Consider the following 18,606-nt stretch of genomic DNA (forward strand, 5'->3'; position numbering starts at 1 on the left):
CATTTTGAAAGCAAAAGCTCTGTTCAGAAAGTGGAAAAAAATAACATATATTGTTTGCATAATAGGGTACATAATGTTACATGTAGGTTATAAGTTAGATATTATTGTGATCAGATTATGGAAGGTATCAAATGTCATTCTATTTCTGTTTAGTGGGCTGCAGGAAGCACTGTGTGGAATTTGACTATTTAAAACTGATTGGGAAAAATAACTCAGGCAATTATATAAGGGGTGAAAGGATCAGGGAGTCACTAGAAATATAAAAGACTTAAATAATCCATCTGCAAGTTCTACTAAAGTTTTAAAGCAGTGTCATGGTGGTGAGAAGGATGTGTGCCTATCCCAGAGACCTAAAAGAGAATGGTAGGTACTGGCAGTCTGTGGTAGGAAGGGTGGTAGAGAGAAGTTGGGGAAAGAGAGTATGATTTTGGTGGCCATGAGAATGCTGATGCTGAAGTTGAGGAAACAGAATAGTAAAGATGAGCAAGGTAGGAAACTTGGGGCAGTGATGCAAAGTTTGGCTTGACATAATGAGCTTGAAATGAAAGAGTATGTCCAGATGGAGAAGTCCAGCAACCAGTGTGAGGATAGAAATGTCAACTTAGTAGTCATTCACAGAGATGTCATAGTTGATACTTTACAGAAGTGGTATTACCAAGGGGTAAAACACAGGTGAATAGAAAAGAAAACTGAAACTAGAGCTCTTAGGGAAATCTATATTAAGTAACTGGAAGTGTGAAAGAGAGATGGAGCCTGGGTATTAACTATATCCAGTGATTTTTTTAAAAAATACTCAAATAGTAAATTCTCAGAAGAATAATAATCATTCTTTCAACAAGTATGTATTTACCAGCACTGTTGTAGAATCGGAAGCTACTGCAAATCTTGTATAATTCAAATTTTGTCTGAATAAGACAAAGTCCTTGCTCTTCTGAAGCATACATTTTACTGAGGTAAAAATGTAAGAGACAGATAAGAAAACAAACAAGTTTAGACAGTTAAGGATTAATGTACACACTATGAAGAAACAACAAAACCAAGAGGGTATGACAGAGTGGTGATGCTGTTTCTCTAGTGCTTTCATGCTGTTAATCTTTACAAGGAAATCAAAACTCAGCGAGTAGGTCTAGTTTATGATAATTGGAGTTTTGCATAAAACTGAAACTCTTCTCACTGCTCATGCAGCCACCATCAATGTTGTCAACTCTTCCCTCTCTTACCAATATTAGTTAAGACATGTTTCATAAAAGTTAGCATCATTTGTTCCTGAAAGTTAAAATTATTTGAATCTTGAATGTGAAAAATAGTAATTTATAAAAGTTAAGGGAAATGTTGAGATATGTTTTTGTTTAAGTTTGGTGACCTTCCCTAATTTACACATGTGGTTTAAATCACTTTATGCATGTAGCCCATTGGGAACAAAATGTGACCTTTAGTTAATTTTCACATGTGTATCCTGATTTTTCTTATAAGATAACAAGTTTAAGGCTGACAGTATTGATCTTAATACAACATACTACCCCCCCCCATTTCTAAGTCCTTCCATAATGTCTTTTGAAGTCTTGACAGTTTTGCTTTTCCAGAATTGCTTTTAACTTGAATATACAACTTTTAGATCTGGCTGTTTGGGAAGATTTGATGATTAAAGACATTTACAGTTAAAATTTAGTAACATTATACAAATTGGTGTATTTTCTTTGAGGTAGGTACATCCATTTGTAGTCAAAGGAAAATAGGCTCTCTGGCTGCTTACAATTCACTTAATACTTTCTTCTTTTTAAAAAATAAAAGCTGTATTTAATGATTATGACTTGTGGAATTTTGTTTCACACGAGCCTGTCCCAGTGTCTGGCTTTCTCAGCATATTACACTATGTTTGAAACCAGTGCTGAGACCCCCTTGTTTGCCATTAATTTGGGTCATGTTAAATTCATTATAGTTCTAAGCCTATTCAGAGAAGGGGTGTTTCTATTGGATGACTTCTTTCACCCACAACTAGTTTTCCTTTTTAAATTCATCCATATAAGTCGATTTGCCTCTCCTAAGTTAAGTGTTGAGATGTGAAGATAGTTTAATATGCTCATTATAGAGATAGAATTGTCCTAGAGACATCTTCCCAGGGACTCTTAGTACTTGGATTAAAGTGACTTTTAAAATATGTAATGGTTAATTAGGTAAACTTGTCACTATTGTCGGTCACTGTTTTTTTTAACAATATGAAATAAATATAAAATATTGCAGCAAAACTTTTAGCCAAAATACCAAAATTTATACATCCAGATGTTATTCTATTTGAAGTGGACCTCTTAGGAAGTAAAGTCCACAAATCATTTTGGGACTTTTAGGTTTCATCTGCTTTCCTCAAGGGTGACAAAGTATGCTTTGAGAGCAAGTTTGATTTTACACAATACATTGGGAGCTAAATTTGGCAAAAATGTAGTTGACCAAACTGAGAACTTTTTTTTAAAGTATTTATTTATTTATTTATTTATTTTAATTTAATTTAATTTATTTATTTTTGAGAGAGAGAGAGTGCACGCGCGCAGGGCAGGGGCACAGAGAAAGAGAGGGAGACACAGAATCCAAAACAGGTTCCAGACTCTGAGCTGTCAGCACAGAGCCTGATGCTGGGCTCAAACTTGTGAGCCATGAGATCACGACCTGAGCCAAAGTCGGATACTTAACCGACTGGGCCACCCAGGCACCCCAAACCCAGAGCTTTTTAAATGATAAATAAAGAGTAACTGTTTTTAAAAAAAAATATTTTCTTTGGCCTTTAAAACTATTTTTAAAGACTGATGTCTTCAAAAGGTTCATTGTTTCCTGATATAATTATTTTTAATGGATATCACTTATTTAGATAATATATTCCAGAAAGATTGTTTATTAGATTTGTTAACTTTAAAGTCACTTCTTTTTTGTTCTAACAGAAACAGATAATTTTCAACTATAATAATAAGTAGATATCTATTTTATTCCTCTCATTATTAGAGTATGTATGATCCTTTTTGTAAGTAATCTCTGTGTCCTACATGGAGATCAAACTCATGACCCCAAGACCAAGAGTCATATGCTTTACTGATTGGGCCCACCAGGCACCCCTAGAATATATGACTTTTTAATCCTAGTTTTAAAACTATATATAGCCTTTAGGTAATGGAATAGTACTAAATTGATGAAACAGATTTTTCATTCTGAGTTTTAGGGGTGGCAACTTAGATTATAAAAACAACTCCATGAAAATGGATTTATATTTTTATTATCACATACTGATAAATGCATATTTTGTTTTCTGGTTAGATTTATTCTCCTGACCATACCAGCAGTAGTTTTCCATCAAACCCATCAACACCAGTTGGATCACCCTCACCTCTCACAGGTAGGCTGCTGTTTGATCTATCAACTTAAAAACGTGTATGGGGCTACTTTGAAATATTTGAACTTTGTCTGTTTTCCAATAAAATATAGTAAAAGTTCATGAAAAATTTATCTGAATTTTGAGAAAACATGTAAACAGAGCCTTCTTGAATTCATTTTGGAGAATAATGAAATATTTGCTAGTTCTGAATTACTCTTTTCAGATTCTTAATTTGGTATAATTTCTAAGAACAATTGTTATAACAGGATAAAAATAAGGCTAGACATTAGGGATGAAAGCAAAATATAGAGAAGGAGATAAATCAGAATTTTGGGTAAGGTGGCATAGAAAGTAAACAAAATAACCTATTTAGAAGTACATGTAACTTCTTTCTTCCTTGTTCTCTGCATTTTCCAGGTACCACGTGTAGGACTCAGAGATTAACAACTTTCTGCTAGATAGCTTGTCTTTATTTTTAGGTCCACTAAGTTACTAAGTTATTATTTTATTTATATATTCTTAGGAGTAATGTAGTTTTTTTGCTTGGAAAAGAAGTCTGTGAATGTGGATGAATATTATTAGTGGAGTTAAATAAGTAGTTCCGATTTACTTTACTTTTTCCTGGGTTTTTTTTCCATATTTGCTGTGACAAGTTCCAGATACTATCCTACAGTATAAATTTGTTGAGATATAATTGTTACTATTATAAATAGGAATTTTTAGATCTTAGAAATACATAAAATTATAGGAAAAATTTTTTTAAATGTTTTATTTATTTTTGAGAGAGAGATAGAAACAACATGAGCAGAGTAGGGTCAGAGAGAGAGGGAAATACAGAATACAGAGACAGGCTCCAGGCTCTGAGCTAGCCGTCAGCACAGAGCCCGACGCGGGGCCCGAACCCACGAACTGTGAGATCATGACCTGAGCTGAAGTCAAACACTTAACCAACTGAGCCACCCAGGCGCCCCGGAAAATTCTTAATATATATTAAGCTATGATTTTTAAACTTGTATGATATTTTTCTGAGCAGTATTTGAAGAAAAAAAAAACATGCTGAAGAAGAAATGTATTCTGAGGGAAGGGCATTAGGCCTCTGGGTAAACATTGCAGTATTCCTCCAGCAGTTGACCTCAGTCATTAATTAAGCCCATGTAGCTTTGTTGTGTTGTTGTTGTTGTAGTTGTTGTTAAGCCTTCTTCCATTATATAGGGTTTCTGGGAAATCAGGGCTCTGGTATACCAGGACCCTGGCTATCACCTGTGCTTTGTGTATTAGCTTTGTGACTCTGCTAAGAAGCATTCCAGTGTGGAGATGATAAACTGCTGGCAGCTGCTTTCAGCTCTTAGTGGGTTTTGCCACTTTCTCAGACACCATGGCTTCAGCTGTCTAGTAAAAATTGAACAGCTGTTCCCCACATAGACAGGACTATGAAAGACCCATTGACTTAAAGTTGTTATTTAACAGAGAGCTGAAATTACAGGAAGAATGATGTAACTTTAACCCTACTCACCCTCCTGGCAGTTTTACTCAAATTATCAGTGTCATTTTTGCCACAGCCTGTTTTCCTTTCTCATCAGAGATGAGAATATTGGTGCTTACTATATGTTCCCTCTCTTCTTTTCTTCTACTCAGTAAGATATCTATAAACGTGTCCTTTGGTTTTTTATTAATACTGGGTGAGAAGTCAGGGAGCAGAGGAGTTCAGCATTTATGAGGGGATATCATTAAAGTGGAAAATCAGAGACTTCGACATTTTTCAAAAAATAATGGTCCAAAGGAAAACCTTACATTCCTCCTCCATCTTTATTTGATGTTTATTGGGTGATATCCTTTTTTCCCCTTTAATTCAGCTGATTAATGAAAATCTATGGTCTATTGAAGTGTGTGATGAAGATATTAATAGGCTTCTTTTTCAATTCAGCAGTTATAATCGAAGAAAAGTATTTTCTTTCCTTTAAGGCTTATTATAGTCCTACTGAAACAGCACATCAGAGACTGATTTTATACAAGTGCATCTCTCCCCCTCTCCTGTTTCTGGTATCCCCTTCCTGTCACCACACACATAACACACACACCCTAAATTGGCAAAAATATAAAGAGAGAAGGAAAAAGGAAAGCACGATGTGATAAATTATTCACAGTTGAAGGAAAAATGAAAAAGAGGGAGCAAACGAGAGTTTCTACACAGTATGTGGAAATTATTTTGTACCTTGTATGGCAGTGGCCCATTAACTAGAGTAAACAATTCCACCCACCGTGTGTTCTCTGCACTTGTCCTGTTCCGCAGCCTGAGCATACGTCAGACTGGCAGAGGCCTTGTGAGAATAGATACACGGGTAAAGAGCCACTTAGGCCACTAATAAGGCAACCATCATTCTTGTTTAAATTCCATTCTTTTCCTTAGGAACTTTTTCAGGCCAAGAACATATATTTTTACCTAGAGCATGCTTATGAGGAACTTCTGAGATACACTAATACTACAGTGTATACTGTACACTGACACTAGTGCTAGTGTATCAGTTGGGATGCTTTAGGCTGAAAGGAAGAGAAACTCTTGTCTCGGTTGACTTAAATAATAAGGGGGATTGCATATCTTCATGACAAGAAGCCCATAGCAAGGCAAGTTCCTGGACCCAAGTGTATCAGAACTCCTGCTCTACTACTTCTGCAGTTCTTCCTCAGGCTGCTGGAAAATTCAGCAGTTCAAGGTATCCTATGTGGACATAACAGTGTTCAATAGAAGAAAAAGGACTGTCTTTTCTTTGTATTTTAAGAATCTTTCTCCTAAGGCTCTTCAACAGATTGACCCTCATGAGTCTTTGGCCAGCAGTGGGCCCTAACACATTGGTCATAACAGAAATGGGACTACCATGTGGATAGTAGACATCAGGGTTTACCCCGAGAGCTAAGGATAGAGTTACTCTTTTCTGGTTCACACCAGGAAAGGATAGATAGCCTACCCCCTTCTGAACAAAATCAAGGCTCTGGCAGCAAGATAGAAGAGAAGAATGGCTATGTCTATCACAGTTGTCATTTAGGAAAGGACACAAGTATTTAAAAGAATATGTTTACTGAGGGAACTTGGAGAGCAGACAGACAAAACCATGTTTTTCCTTTCTTCACCTCCTTCTTGGATATTAAAATAAATGCTTAATAATAGCAATCTTAAAGACATTTACAATAGAAATGGAGAAAGAGAAGGAAGAAAAGATTCCTTAGTTTTAGCTAATCAATGAGATATTTATTTTAATCATATGTCAGTGTGCCTGGTGTTAGATAATCATATGACTTCAGCAGGTTTTCAGTTTAGCTGAGAAGATGAAAAGTAAACAACATGGGGTTCCTGGGTGGCTCAGTTGGATAAGCATCTGACTCTTGATATCAGCTCAGGTCATGATCTACAGTTGTGAGATCAAGCCTTGCGCCTTGGGTTGACAGCACAAAGCCTTCTTGTGATTCATTCTCTGCCTGCCTGCCTGCCCCTCCCTCCCTCCCTCCCTCTCTCTTCTCCTCTCCTCTCCTCTCCCCTTCCCCTCCTCTTCCTCTTTCTCTTCCTCTCCCCCTCCCCCAATCTACCTCTGGAGCCCTGGAGCCTTCTCCCCCCATTCTCAAAATAAATAAATAAGCATTTTTTTAAAAAGATAAATACACGAAAATATAGCCATCAGAATTCACTCTAAGGTATAGAACGGTCACGATATACTTCATGAGGAGAGCAGGACTTTAAAAGGAGGAAAAAGAGCTTTCCTGGGTCTAAAGGGAAGAGTATAACAAAGATCCAGATGCAAAACAAAGCATATGACTTCTTCATCTAGAGTCATGGGGATGACTGATTATGAACTCTTCATGTATGGAAGTGTGTGGGAAGCACTAAAATGGAAAGGTTGGCTGGAACCACATTGTGGAAAGCAAAGCACTGAGTGCTACATTAAGGATTACCCAACCTTTTCCAAGTTTGAGGGATCTCATGAAAGTTTCAGTTTAAGGTGAGATTACAGAGGGAAACAACTAACAAAATAAGAAAATGCATGATAAGTGGTCCTAAGAATTTCTTTCAGCCATATAAAATGTTGGTATCTAGGCTCTAAATTAATTAATCAGTTAACGCTTAAGTTCCACTCAGTGAGAGCAGATCAGAAACACTGGGTGAATTTTAGATTTAGTAATCAAAGAAAGCCTTTCCACGTTTTCTAGCCGAATAACTCACTTCTTCTAATTACCTAGCTAGCTTGTTTTCTAGAACTGGTCATTATATTTTAATAGCAGGTAGGTTTATTACAATCCTTCTTGAATAAACTAGCTTTTTGGGGTGATCACTAAAAAGCCTAGGCAGTTACAGAAATTGGTGACTGCATAAACAGTTGAAAACTTGTGCTTATTAATAGAAGGAAGAATAAGCCCTAAGCCTCTTTATATGTATACCAAATAAGAGGTGACAGGGAAGGAAAGCGGGAGATATCCTGTTCTCTGTTATCTTGCATACTTGTGTAATGTTACAGTTGATGATTACAAGCTAGAGATAGAGATGCCAACATCAGCAATAGGACTGATTTCTACTGAACTAACTCTAATATCCAGTCATCCCCTTTGTGACTAATAGAGTAATATTTGAAATGAGTAACTGGGGTTCAAGGAGCTCTGTCCATGAGATATAACTTAGCGTGTCTATGAAGTTCAAACAGATATCATTGATTAAAGCACGTTAATATTTTGTTTCAACCCAGTATGTCACACTGGGGCAGCCCAGTCTATAATAAAAACAAAACTGGTTTGAGTGTACATATATTTCTCCAATTTAATGAATTATGAATTATATTTTGAATATAGACCTTAGAATGATTTCTTCATATCACTGTCAGTAAAATAATGAATGTAGGTGAATTCTTACCTAAGTAACTCAGTGCACATACCGCATTCCTCAACCCTAACTTACTTGGAGAACCACAAAAATGGCATGTTTTGCCAAGCAGATGCATTGTAACAACTCTGAGGTGTTTAAACATAAAACTTGTGTTAATATCTGATATAGATTAAATAATTTAATGATTTAAAGTCTTCTGCAGGCTGATCACCAAAGGGAGAATGGGAAAGTTGGGGCAAAATGTTAGAAAATAAAATATTGTAAACATTAAAAGAAATTACATTACAAGGAATCTAGGGCCTTTTTCAAAATGGATTAGAATTAACCTTGTTAATTTTAAGTTAGTTCACAAGATTCTGTTTCATTGCTCAATTTTAGATTGTCCATAATTCACGTAGTTGAATTATGACTGCATTTGTATGTCCAGCAGGAAACCTTAAATGGTTCTTAGAATAATTTATGATTTGCTTACAAGTAAAAAACAACTGCTTGCTGAGGAAATACATAATATGTATTTTTTCTTTCAATTTTAGTATTTAAAATTTTCCTGTGTAATCACAATAGTATGCATAATTGTGAAGTATAATCAGGTTAAGAATTTTTCCAATGTGTAAAATAAATTTTATTGACGGGAATACAATTAGTAGGTTATTCAACTAAACTGAACTATAATAGTTACAATTTACCATACATTTTCATTGTTTCCTAAATTTGGCAAATAATCTGCAACAACAGTCTTGGTAGAAAGAACATTGGTTAAAATTTCATTTAGCAGTAAATGAACAAATTAAGTAAACCTGCAAGTTCTCCAACTTCAGATTTCTCATGTAACTCAGGTTGTCACTGAAGCGTTTCTTAATAACTATAATATTAATAACTATAATGGTTTTCATTATTTTCTGTAAATAACTTATTTCCATATACACAGTCTGCATTCTCCTCAACGACATGGATAGATTAATCCTTTCATCTTTTTTACAGTTTTCTTCCTTTTTATTTTTTTCTACTTTGAACTTCTATCTTTTTTCACTCTGTGTTATTGCTACTTATAACAATTTAACAATTTTCATAGTGGTATTTTCCAAATAAAATAATATGTTTGGTGTAAATTATTTTGGGAAAACCTTTAACAGATAATCCTAAATGCACTTGCAGTCATTTGAAATTGGTACGTTTGTGCATAACTTAATGGCAGAAGTTAATAGGACACTTTAGAAGGTAATATGGCTTTATGAATTGAGTATCATGAATATATTTATACCTTTTAATTCAGAAATGCTCTTTATCCTCTATTACAACTATTACTATTGTTGTATTACTATTACAGCATCATTGATTGTATTCCCTATACTGTGCCTTTCATCCCCATGACTTACTCATCCTATAACTGGAACCCTGTATCTCCTCTCCTCCCTCCTGCCCCTCTGTCAACCACTAATTCTCTGTATTTATGGGTCTGTTTCTGCTTTTTTTGTTACAAAATAACAGAAGTAGTTAATAATAACTAATACAAATTTTTACAAAATATTTATTTTTAAAAGTACTGTATAGTTTTTTTTTCTTTTCCCCAACTCCCTACACTGTTGTGTTAATAATGAAAAAGACTTTACTTTTATGATTTTCAAGTAATCTTCACACCGAACATGGGGCTCGAACTCACAGCCCTGAGATCAAAAGTCGCATGCTCCACTGACCGAGACAGCCAGGTGCCCTGAAGAAGATTTTTTTTAATGTGTTGGGCTTATAAGTAGCCAGTACTATACCGAAGGCTGAACAAAAAACGTTTGCATAAGTTTATGTACAGCTACAGAATGGCTTCACCCTTTCTTTCATAACATTATCAAGATCAGTGAGTTAACCAAGGTGTGTATATATGCTTTTGTGTTTTATTTTAACAGGTACCAGTCAGTGGCCCAGACCTGGAGGGCAAGCTCCTTCATCCCCAAGCTATGAAAACTCTCTCCACTCCCTGGTAAGGGCCCCTTAGAAGTATATGGGTCACTTTTATCTGATAGTGCAGAGTACATTTTTTCAGTAAATCCTGAGTAACAATGAAAGAACAGTAGGATAGCATTACACATGAATTCTTTGCTAACAAATGGCCTGATGTAGTTTAACAGTGTAAGTAAGACACATTGGGTGTGCCTTTTGCCATCTGTTCTTTGGGACATCAGGCTTCTTTCTGGTCTCAGGACAGCTGGTAGTAAAATAGTATTAACGGGATTTTTGCTTTTTTGATAAATCTAGAGTTTAACTTTTCTATACCTTTATGTTTATATATAAGAAGAAACAAATAAAAAAGTACAAGATCAAATAAAAGCAAGAAAATTAGCTATGCAATGCAAAATGGTTATATTTTATTCTTTCTCATGTGACTATTCTATATATAGTTAATAACATTTCCATTAAAAATTTAAAATGTAGCATCAATTATTTTTGTCATGAAAAGTATTATTTTCCCATGTTTTCTTTTTAAAAAATATATTGTGTCAATTGTACAAGCAAAAATATTATTTAATAAATGAATAAGGAGGTAGAATAAAAGAGCCTTTCTAGGTATTGAATGCGAAGAATTTGTGATAGAATGTTAACTACTGTTGCTTTTCAATACCTACCACAGAATTACATAGTATTATAAAAACAAAATAGGATGACTTGATGGAATGCTAAGTCATGGTATCATTTAGTAATTTCACGTTGCAAATAGAAGAGTCCTTTTTCTGTGACTAACAGAACAGTTGAAGGGAAAGTCTTCTTCTTTCATATTTTGCAAGCAAATATAAACAGTGTTTGCTATTTAGATGCTAACCTTATAACTTTGCTGTTAAATCCCAGCCTTCTCATACCTTAATACAAGTAGATCTCGAAGGTCTCTGCGTTAACTTTACTAACATGTTATGCTGACATGCAATATCAGCTATTTCCTCATCTCTTTTGGAGTTATTCTTAACCTGTGCTTTGCCTCCTGTTCTGTCTTGACTTTGCCAGAAAAATCGAGTTGAGCAGCAACTTCACGAGCATTTGCAAGATGCAATGTCCTTCTTAAAGGATGTCTGTGAGGTACTATTTCTTTTAGATGGTGCCTTTTTTGTGTTTCAGTTAATTATACTTCCTATTATTCATTTAAAACCTTCAAGCCTGTACAGACTCCAAAGTCTTTTAAAATCAAACAATGACCAGTTTCGTTTTTGTACAGTATGTAAGAATAGACTTTTGTTTTTTATGTTGTTGAGAATGATCCTTTTTAAAAGAGCTCTACTGGCATGTGCTTTTGATTTTTTTAATTCTAATATGTTTGTGTATGGGGCATGTGTGTATCCACAGACAATCTCATTTCCTCAGTTTTGTGAAAGAACATATTTGGATGTGTTCACCATTTCAGATAGGTATGCTTTATTCACTTAAAACAAAATTGCAACTTAAACTTGATGGATTTGAGGTCCTTTCCCCAAATTGCCCTCATTTCAGAGATCAATATTAAAGTCCAGTTTATCTTTTTTATCAACTGTAATTATCAGACACGGTAGAGTAGCCTTCATCTTTTTTAGAAAGCTAAAAGAAATAGCCTCATGGTAGATTGGTAAATTGATTTTATGAAGCAGTGATTTGTTTCTGAAGTTTTGTTAATTTTGCATAGTCGTCAAATATCCTTTCTTTGATTCTTTATTGTAGTGTAGGTAGTTGCTTTTGAAGCTCCTTGATAGTGCATTTTACTTGCTGTCTTCTCTAAATCCCAAAGTAGGAAACATAGCAGTTTAAAGAACTTAACAGATACCAGCAGTAACCTCCATGTCTTTTTTCAACCCCTACAGCAATCTCGAATGGAGGATCGTTTAGACAGACTGGATGATGCTATCCATGTGCTGCGGAACCATGCCGTGGGACCGTCCACCAGTTTGCCTGCTGGTCACAATGATATACACAGTTTATTGGGACCATCCCATAATGCACCAATTGGAAGCCTCAATTCAAACTATGGTGGATCAACCCTTGTTACAAGCAGTCGATCTGCTTCAATGGTAAAATAGTGCTCATCTTTTTTGTAATAACAGCTAAAGCTTATTATCCCAAATGTTTTTCATGAAATCTTTGGAGGAGAGGGTTCTTCTTTTTCAAACAGACTTATTCTGTCTTGGGCTGGGTCATTGGTTTCACATTGGCCCTTAAAGTCCTGCTATGATCATGTGCAAAAAGCTAAGACTTTCTGCAAGATCATTTTAGCTTACACTTAGATTTTTTTCCCAAGATGTGTGGCAGAACAGTTTTTTGCCTTGAAACAGTATATAGATACTCTAAAGAGCAGACTGTAAAGCAAGACTGAATTTCAAGGATTCTGGTCTAGAAAAGTTGTTTATTATAATTTGGAACCTGCCTTCAAAACCAGAAGGAATGTGAAATTATTTGTACCAGTCCAAATTTAAGCTTCATTCCCAAAAAAATGGAAAAACTGGGATAGTTTTAAGAATAGCTGTAATTTGAATGGCAATGAAAGAAACAATGTTCAATTAATTCCTGAAGAGAATAAAATAATTCAATCCATCTTTTTAAAAACATAGTAATACTTTAGATAGAAAAAAGTAAAATTTCCCAGCACATCAAAAATTCTGTGTTGAATGTCTTACATTATTTTTTATCCAAATTGTCTTTTAAAGGGATGAAGCTCCTTTTGAACCTGCAATTTAACTGATGCCATGTGTTTGAATGTTTATAGCATTGTTTTTAGGATTTATTGCATGCTGTGAAATATTCTCCTGTGAAACCACTTTCTAGCTGTAAGCCATGTGATCAAGGATAAAATTCACCTATCATCAAAATAATTAAGTGCCCCAAATGCTGAAGGCTTGTGTTCTGTAAAGAGGATTGGTTCCAGATTTTCACATTCACATATTAGACAGCCATTTATACTCATTTTGGAGCAGCTGAAGTAAACATCAAACACAGCTGCCTAGTTTCCTGAGTACAGTATTTTCAGCAACATAGGTGACATTAGATGCCTATATATCTTAACAACCAGTTTTGAGTTGTGTTTTTTTAATGTCAGAAAATTGGATATTCAGGCTCTTAATTAGTTTTTGTTGATGTTGGTAAGCTAATAAAATGTGAAAACATTTAAAATTACAAAAATCATCAAAATAAAAGGGAGTATTAGCCCTGTTAATAATAATAATAAATAAAATAATATTAATAGTATAATAAGATAGCATTTGTTGCAGATATAAATGTAGAATGTCAAATTAATAACTATTATTTTTGTTGAAATAACTGTTTATCCTCTTTTAGAAGAATGGCTTCAAAATCAATATATTTGAATCCAAAGTTTGTCTCTTGTACCATTTGTAGTTATTCCTACCTCATAATTGTTTTTTAATTCTTCACTAATAATAGCTCCCTGCCCCTAGTCCAGTTTTTCTGCTATAGATGTATCTCTGGCTCTTATGTCTCTAGGAAGTTATTTTTACCAACTTTGTATATGAGTTAGAAAACAGATTTTTCAGGGGCGCCTGGGTGGCTTAGTCGGTTAAGCGTCCGACTTTCGCTTAGGTCATGATCTCGCGGTTCGTGGGTTCGAGCCCCGCGTCGGGCTCTGTGCTGACTGCCAGCTCAGAGCCTGGAGCCTCTTTCGGTCTGTGACTCCCTCTCTCTCTGACCCTCCTCTGCTCACGCTGTCTCTCTCTCCTAGAAATAAATAAAACATAAAAAAAAAAAAGAAAAAAAAAACCGGTTTTTCAAAATCCAGTCCTACAAAGCCATGTAGAAATCTAGTGCCTTTTAAAAGGATTTGTGGAGGGAGAGATTGTTTCATTAGATACTGCCCTGAAGCTTTTAATTAAAAAGTAGCTCCCATTATATTCTCTAGGAATATGCTGCCTACTTCAGAGCATCAACAAAAAGGCTGCCAGAGATATTCTTTAAAAGGGGAAAAAAAAAAAACGAGTAGTCCAGAAAAATGTCTTGTCACTTTGAGGTGAGTCTGGCTAAGTCAGGGCGGCAGCATCAGCGCTGTAGCAACTAAGGCTGTGCTGCTGCTCAGTGTGTCTACCTGGGTCCTCTCTCTGGTTCTTACTGCCGCTTGAGAGGACCTAGAGCTGGTGAACAGCTGCCACATGTCATGTGCTATGTTTGCCCCGTCCAGACTGTCACTAGTGGAGGTGGAGCTACAGATGTTTCTGACAGGCTTACCCTCAAAGTATCAAGTTACTAACTGACAAAAGTCTGAGACTGTCAGGTGAGTCACTATTCATCTCCCATCCTTCTGAAATGAACTGTTTAACTGTAAGTCCTTAGTTCTCAACTTCAACAAAAAGGTCAAAGCATAGAATGAAATGAAGTTCACAGTCAGCAGTGACTCTCCCAGCCAAGCCTTAGGCATAATGTTGAGAAATATTCTTATCCTGGTGGCTGTTGTCCATGTCTGAAGACATCAGGAGTGCCAGGAGCACTTTGCTTACACGCCCATTACCCACCTATATGAAATCAGTTCTTTTCATATTATTGGATGGTGTGTGATTGGGGAGATGCATAATTATAACTATTGCCAGCCATTTTCAAGAATTAATCTCCTGCTTTTATTATTCCCTCTTGCCGCTGTGTATTCTAATTGATCATGGCTAAGAAATGACACAATTTTACGGTCTAGAAACACTTTTCCTTTTTTGTCTTGTTTAACTTTCTGGTAGTTTATATATTATCCTCTACATTAACATAAATTGGTATTTGTCCTATAGGCTTCCAAAACTGGAGGCTACTTGGCCAAAATTATGAAGTAACCACAGAAATATCAGTTTATCAACAATTCTATATCACCTTGTACAATTTGTGAGGTCAGCTTCTCTCTAAAATATGTAATTTTCATTCCATTTTTTTTCTGCAGAGGGCAGAATTATTTTAATAAACAAATATCAATTCAGGAATTCTACAGAACATTCAAATAAAATTTTTGTTGTAATGGATTTTTGTTCTCATGGGTATTTACTGTAGGGCACCGTCCTAATTGTAGGGGTTTTATATATATATTTATTTTGCTTATTTCATTTACTTTGAGAGAGAAAGAGAGCACACACACACCTGCAGATGCACAACCAGGGAAGGGGCAGAGGACGAGGGAGAGAGAGAATCCGAAGCAGGCTGCACACCCAGTGCAGAGCTTGACACAGGGCTCTAGATCATGACCTGAGCCAAAACCAAGAGTCAGACACCCAACTTACTAGCAGATTTTAATTATGATATTGCTTTCTCTGCTAGCATTTTAGAAGAAGGATCAGTATACTTTTTCTGTAAAAGGCCAGATAGTAAATATTTACTTACCTCTAACGTCTAACTTGAAAGCAGCCGTAGACATTATGAAAACAAATGGGTGTGGCTGTGTTCCAATAAAACTTCATTAACAAAAAAAGAGCTCCTTAATTTTTGAGAAACCAGGACCAGATTTGGCCAACAGGCCATGCCTTTCCAATTTTTTGAATTGAAACATAAATTAGCTTCTCAATGCAGGTAACAAGGGTTAGCAAGTTTTTATTTTTCCTGGAGCCTGTAACTGTTTGCTTATTTTTTTAATGATTAGTTTGGGAGTGCTTTTGAAGTAGTTAGAATATTTGAGGTAAGCCAGAATACATTTAGAGTGGAAGAATAAAAGTTAGGGGCGCCTGGGTGGCTTAGTCGGTTAAGCGTCCAACTTTTGCTTAGGTCATGATCTCGCGGTTCGTGGGTTCGAGCCCCGCGTCGGGCTCTGTGCTGACTGCCAGCTCAGAGCCTGGAGCCTGTTTCAGAGTCTGTGACTCCCTCTCTCTCTGACCCTCCCCTGCTCATGCTGTCTCTCTCTCTCTCTCCTAGAAATAGAAAAAAAAAAAAAAAGTTGGTATCAAGTTAGAAGTGATACAGACAGCCCAGCTCCCAGCCTGCAATGCTATCAAGATTATTTGTGGTAAAGTCTACATAGACAGGTTAATCAAGATAGTGTTCTGTTGGTCAGGGAAATAATTTTGTTGCTGATAAACTTTCTTTATAATATAAATGTTTTCAGTTATAAGATTGTCATTAAAAGTCGTCTGTAGCTGATAGTGTTGATTTGTGTGAGAACCATCTTCTTATAGATGAAATAATTGTCTGGTATTTTTTAATTATTCCAGAAAAGGATTTTTATATTTCACACCAAGGAGATAAGACTACCAACTGCCAAAAACCTGTTAATAGGAGCCAATATAGAAAGACTTAATTTTGACTATTGTTACTTTTATTATTGTTGTCGTTGTTCATTTATTTTGAGAAACAGCGTGAGAGGGGGAGGGGCAGAGAGAATCCCAAGCAGGGATGCAGGGCTGGAACTCAGGAGCCCAAGCCATGAGAACATGACCTAAGCCAAAAACCGAGTCAGACGCTTAACCGACTGAGCCACCCAAGCACCCCAATTTTTGTTACTTTTAACCAAACAGATTGGACCAGCATCAAAGTATAAAATTAAATGAGGTTTAGACGCACCTGGCCGGCTCAGTCAGTAGAGTATGCAGCTCTTGATCTCAGGTTTGTAAGTTTAAGCCCCCTATTGGGTGTAGAGATTACTTAAAAATAAAACCTTAGAATTACATGAGGTTTCAACCACAGAAAGCTTTTAACATTATTTTAGCTATCTAATATACAGAAAAATTTAATTTCTTGAAAGATTACTATGTCAGAAAAAGAAACTAAGAAATGAATAATTAATTCCTACTTTTTTATATATAGTTATAGTCAGACTGGCATAGTTTTACATTTGCTCTTATTTTTGTTTTTGTTTGTTTTTATTTTATTTTGAAAAAGAGAGAATTTGCATGGGTGAGCATGAGCGGGGAAGGGACCAAAGGAGAGGGAGAGAGTCTTAAGCAGACTCCATACCCAGCAGGAAATTGACCCAGGGCTCGATCTTACAGCCCTGAGATCATGACCTGAGCTGAAATCAAGAGTCGGACGCTTAACCAACTTCACTTCCCAGGTGCCCCTGCACTTATTTTTGAATGCAGTTAACATTTTCACGTACTTAATTTCATACTCCCTTTCAGCATTTTTGATGATTTCTCCTTATTTGTTAAATGCAGATAGAAAACTTAAGACTTTTTGTCATATACTCTTACTAGAATGCGATTGATGTATTGTTTAAATTTTAAAGCACAAAATCAGAGTTTTTAGAAGTATTAAAATGTGAGCATTGGACTTTAATTTTGCTCCCATTTATTCAGTGTAACCATAAGTTCTTGGAATAAACTGCTGGTAGGAAAATATACTGGTATTAAGGGGAAAACTGAAAAGGAACAGAGTTGTTAATTTCATTTGGGCATTATAAAGAAGTCTCAACAGTATAAAGTTATTGTATATCACACCTGTTAATGGGTGTAATATCTAGACTACTGAGGCCCAATGAGATAATTCCATGATAACTGCTTTTATCCTTAACAGAAGGTACTCAGTTATTCCTCCAACAGTGATTTCAACTTCAAACTATGTTCTTTTAGAAACTTTTTATATTAGCATAGGCTTGATGCAAATCTTGAAAAGTTCCTTATTTATGATATGAAATTTTATCCATGAGGGTTTTTTTCACTGCTTTAAGTCCTGAGGAAATGTAATCCAACCATTTCTCTTAATTTTTTTTTAATGCCTTGGGGGTTTTGTTGTTTAAGCTGTGGCTGGAGATTTGTGGTGTTCTTGTATAGTAGCAGAATAATGTTAAATTGTATGATTTAAAGTTTTCTTATATAATTGAAAAATATAAATTGTCTGTTTTCTAAGTTCTAAAGCAGAGAAACTATAAGATTAAGTTATTAAAGCCTAAGAAGCAAATAAAGTAGTATTTATTCAGAATTGTCCCATATCAAATTTGAAATCTAACTTTTAACCTTACATGTAGACAGCATTTAACTTTATTAGTATAGGTTTATATACTATAGAAATTATATACCTAGGTTTCAGCTGAATTGAAGGAGTTTATTTTTAACTGTATTTTATTTTTCTAACCATTTTTTTCCCTGAATGGGCAATTTAATTTTTTTTATTAAATGTATGTTATAGTGCTTTTTAAGAGATTTGATATAAGTTTAAAAACCATACAGGTTATATATTTATGGAAATATCATTAAAAAGGAGACATAACAAATTAAATTCTACTAAGTTTCTAGCTTAAAACCCCTCTTTAGGTAAAACAAAATATATACAGAACATAAAGATCCTTTAATCAGTCTGTAGATTAATACTGATTAATCTAAATCATTAGTATTCAGTGAATAGTAAAAATGGAACAAATTGTTAGAATAGAATTCAGAATCAGAGAGGAATTCATACTGCACTTTTCAGTCTGCTCCTTAATTCACAAGACCTCTTATTCACCAACTAATTAGATTTAGCATTTTTCCATTGT

General features: G+C 35.3%; 1 protein-coding gene across 13 annotated transcripts in view; it reads left to right on the forward strand.

Moving 5' to 3' along the window:
* The window catches only part of TCF12 (transcription factor 12), a 366,706-nt gene that overhangs the window by 324,772 nt on the left and 23,328 nt on the right, over positions 1 to 18,606 (forward strand). For 7 of the 13 annotated variants that reach the window (XM_039230611.1, XM_039230614.1, XM_039230612.1 and 4 more), the window contains 4 exons: positions 3,301 to 3,379; positions 10,121 to 10,194; positions 11,211 to 11,282; positions 12,035 to 12,241. In XM_039230611.1, the coding sequence (XP_039086542.1) occupies positions 3,301 to 3,379; positions 10,121 to 10,194; positions 11,211 to 11,282; positions 12,035 to 12,241 (432 nt within the window). The remainder of the gene's footprint in view (positions 1 to 3,300; positions 3,380 to 10,120; positions 10,195 to 11,210; positions 11,283 to 12,034; positions 12,242 to 18,606) is intronic. The other 6 variants (XM_039230615.1, XM_039230617.1, XM_039230616.1 and 3 more) reach the window with 1 other exon arrangement.

Source organism: Hyaena hyaena, unplaced genomic scaffold (genome assembly GCF_003009895.1).
Source record: "Hyaena hyaena isolate Hyena2069 unplaced genomic scaffold, ASM300989v1 scaffold_49, whole genome shotgun sequence".
Lineage (NCBI taxonomy): Eukaryota > Metazoa > Chordata > Mammalia > Carnivora > Hyaenidae > Hyaena > Hyaena hyaena.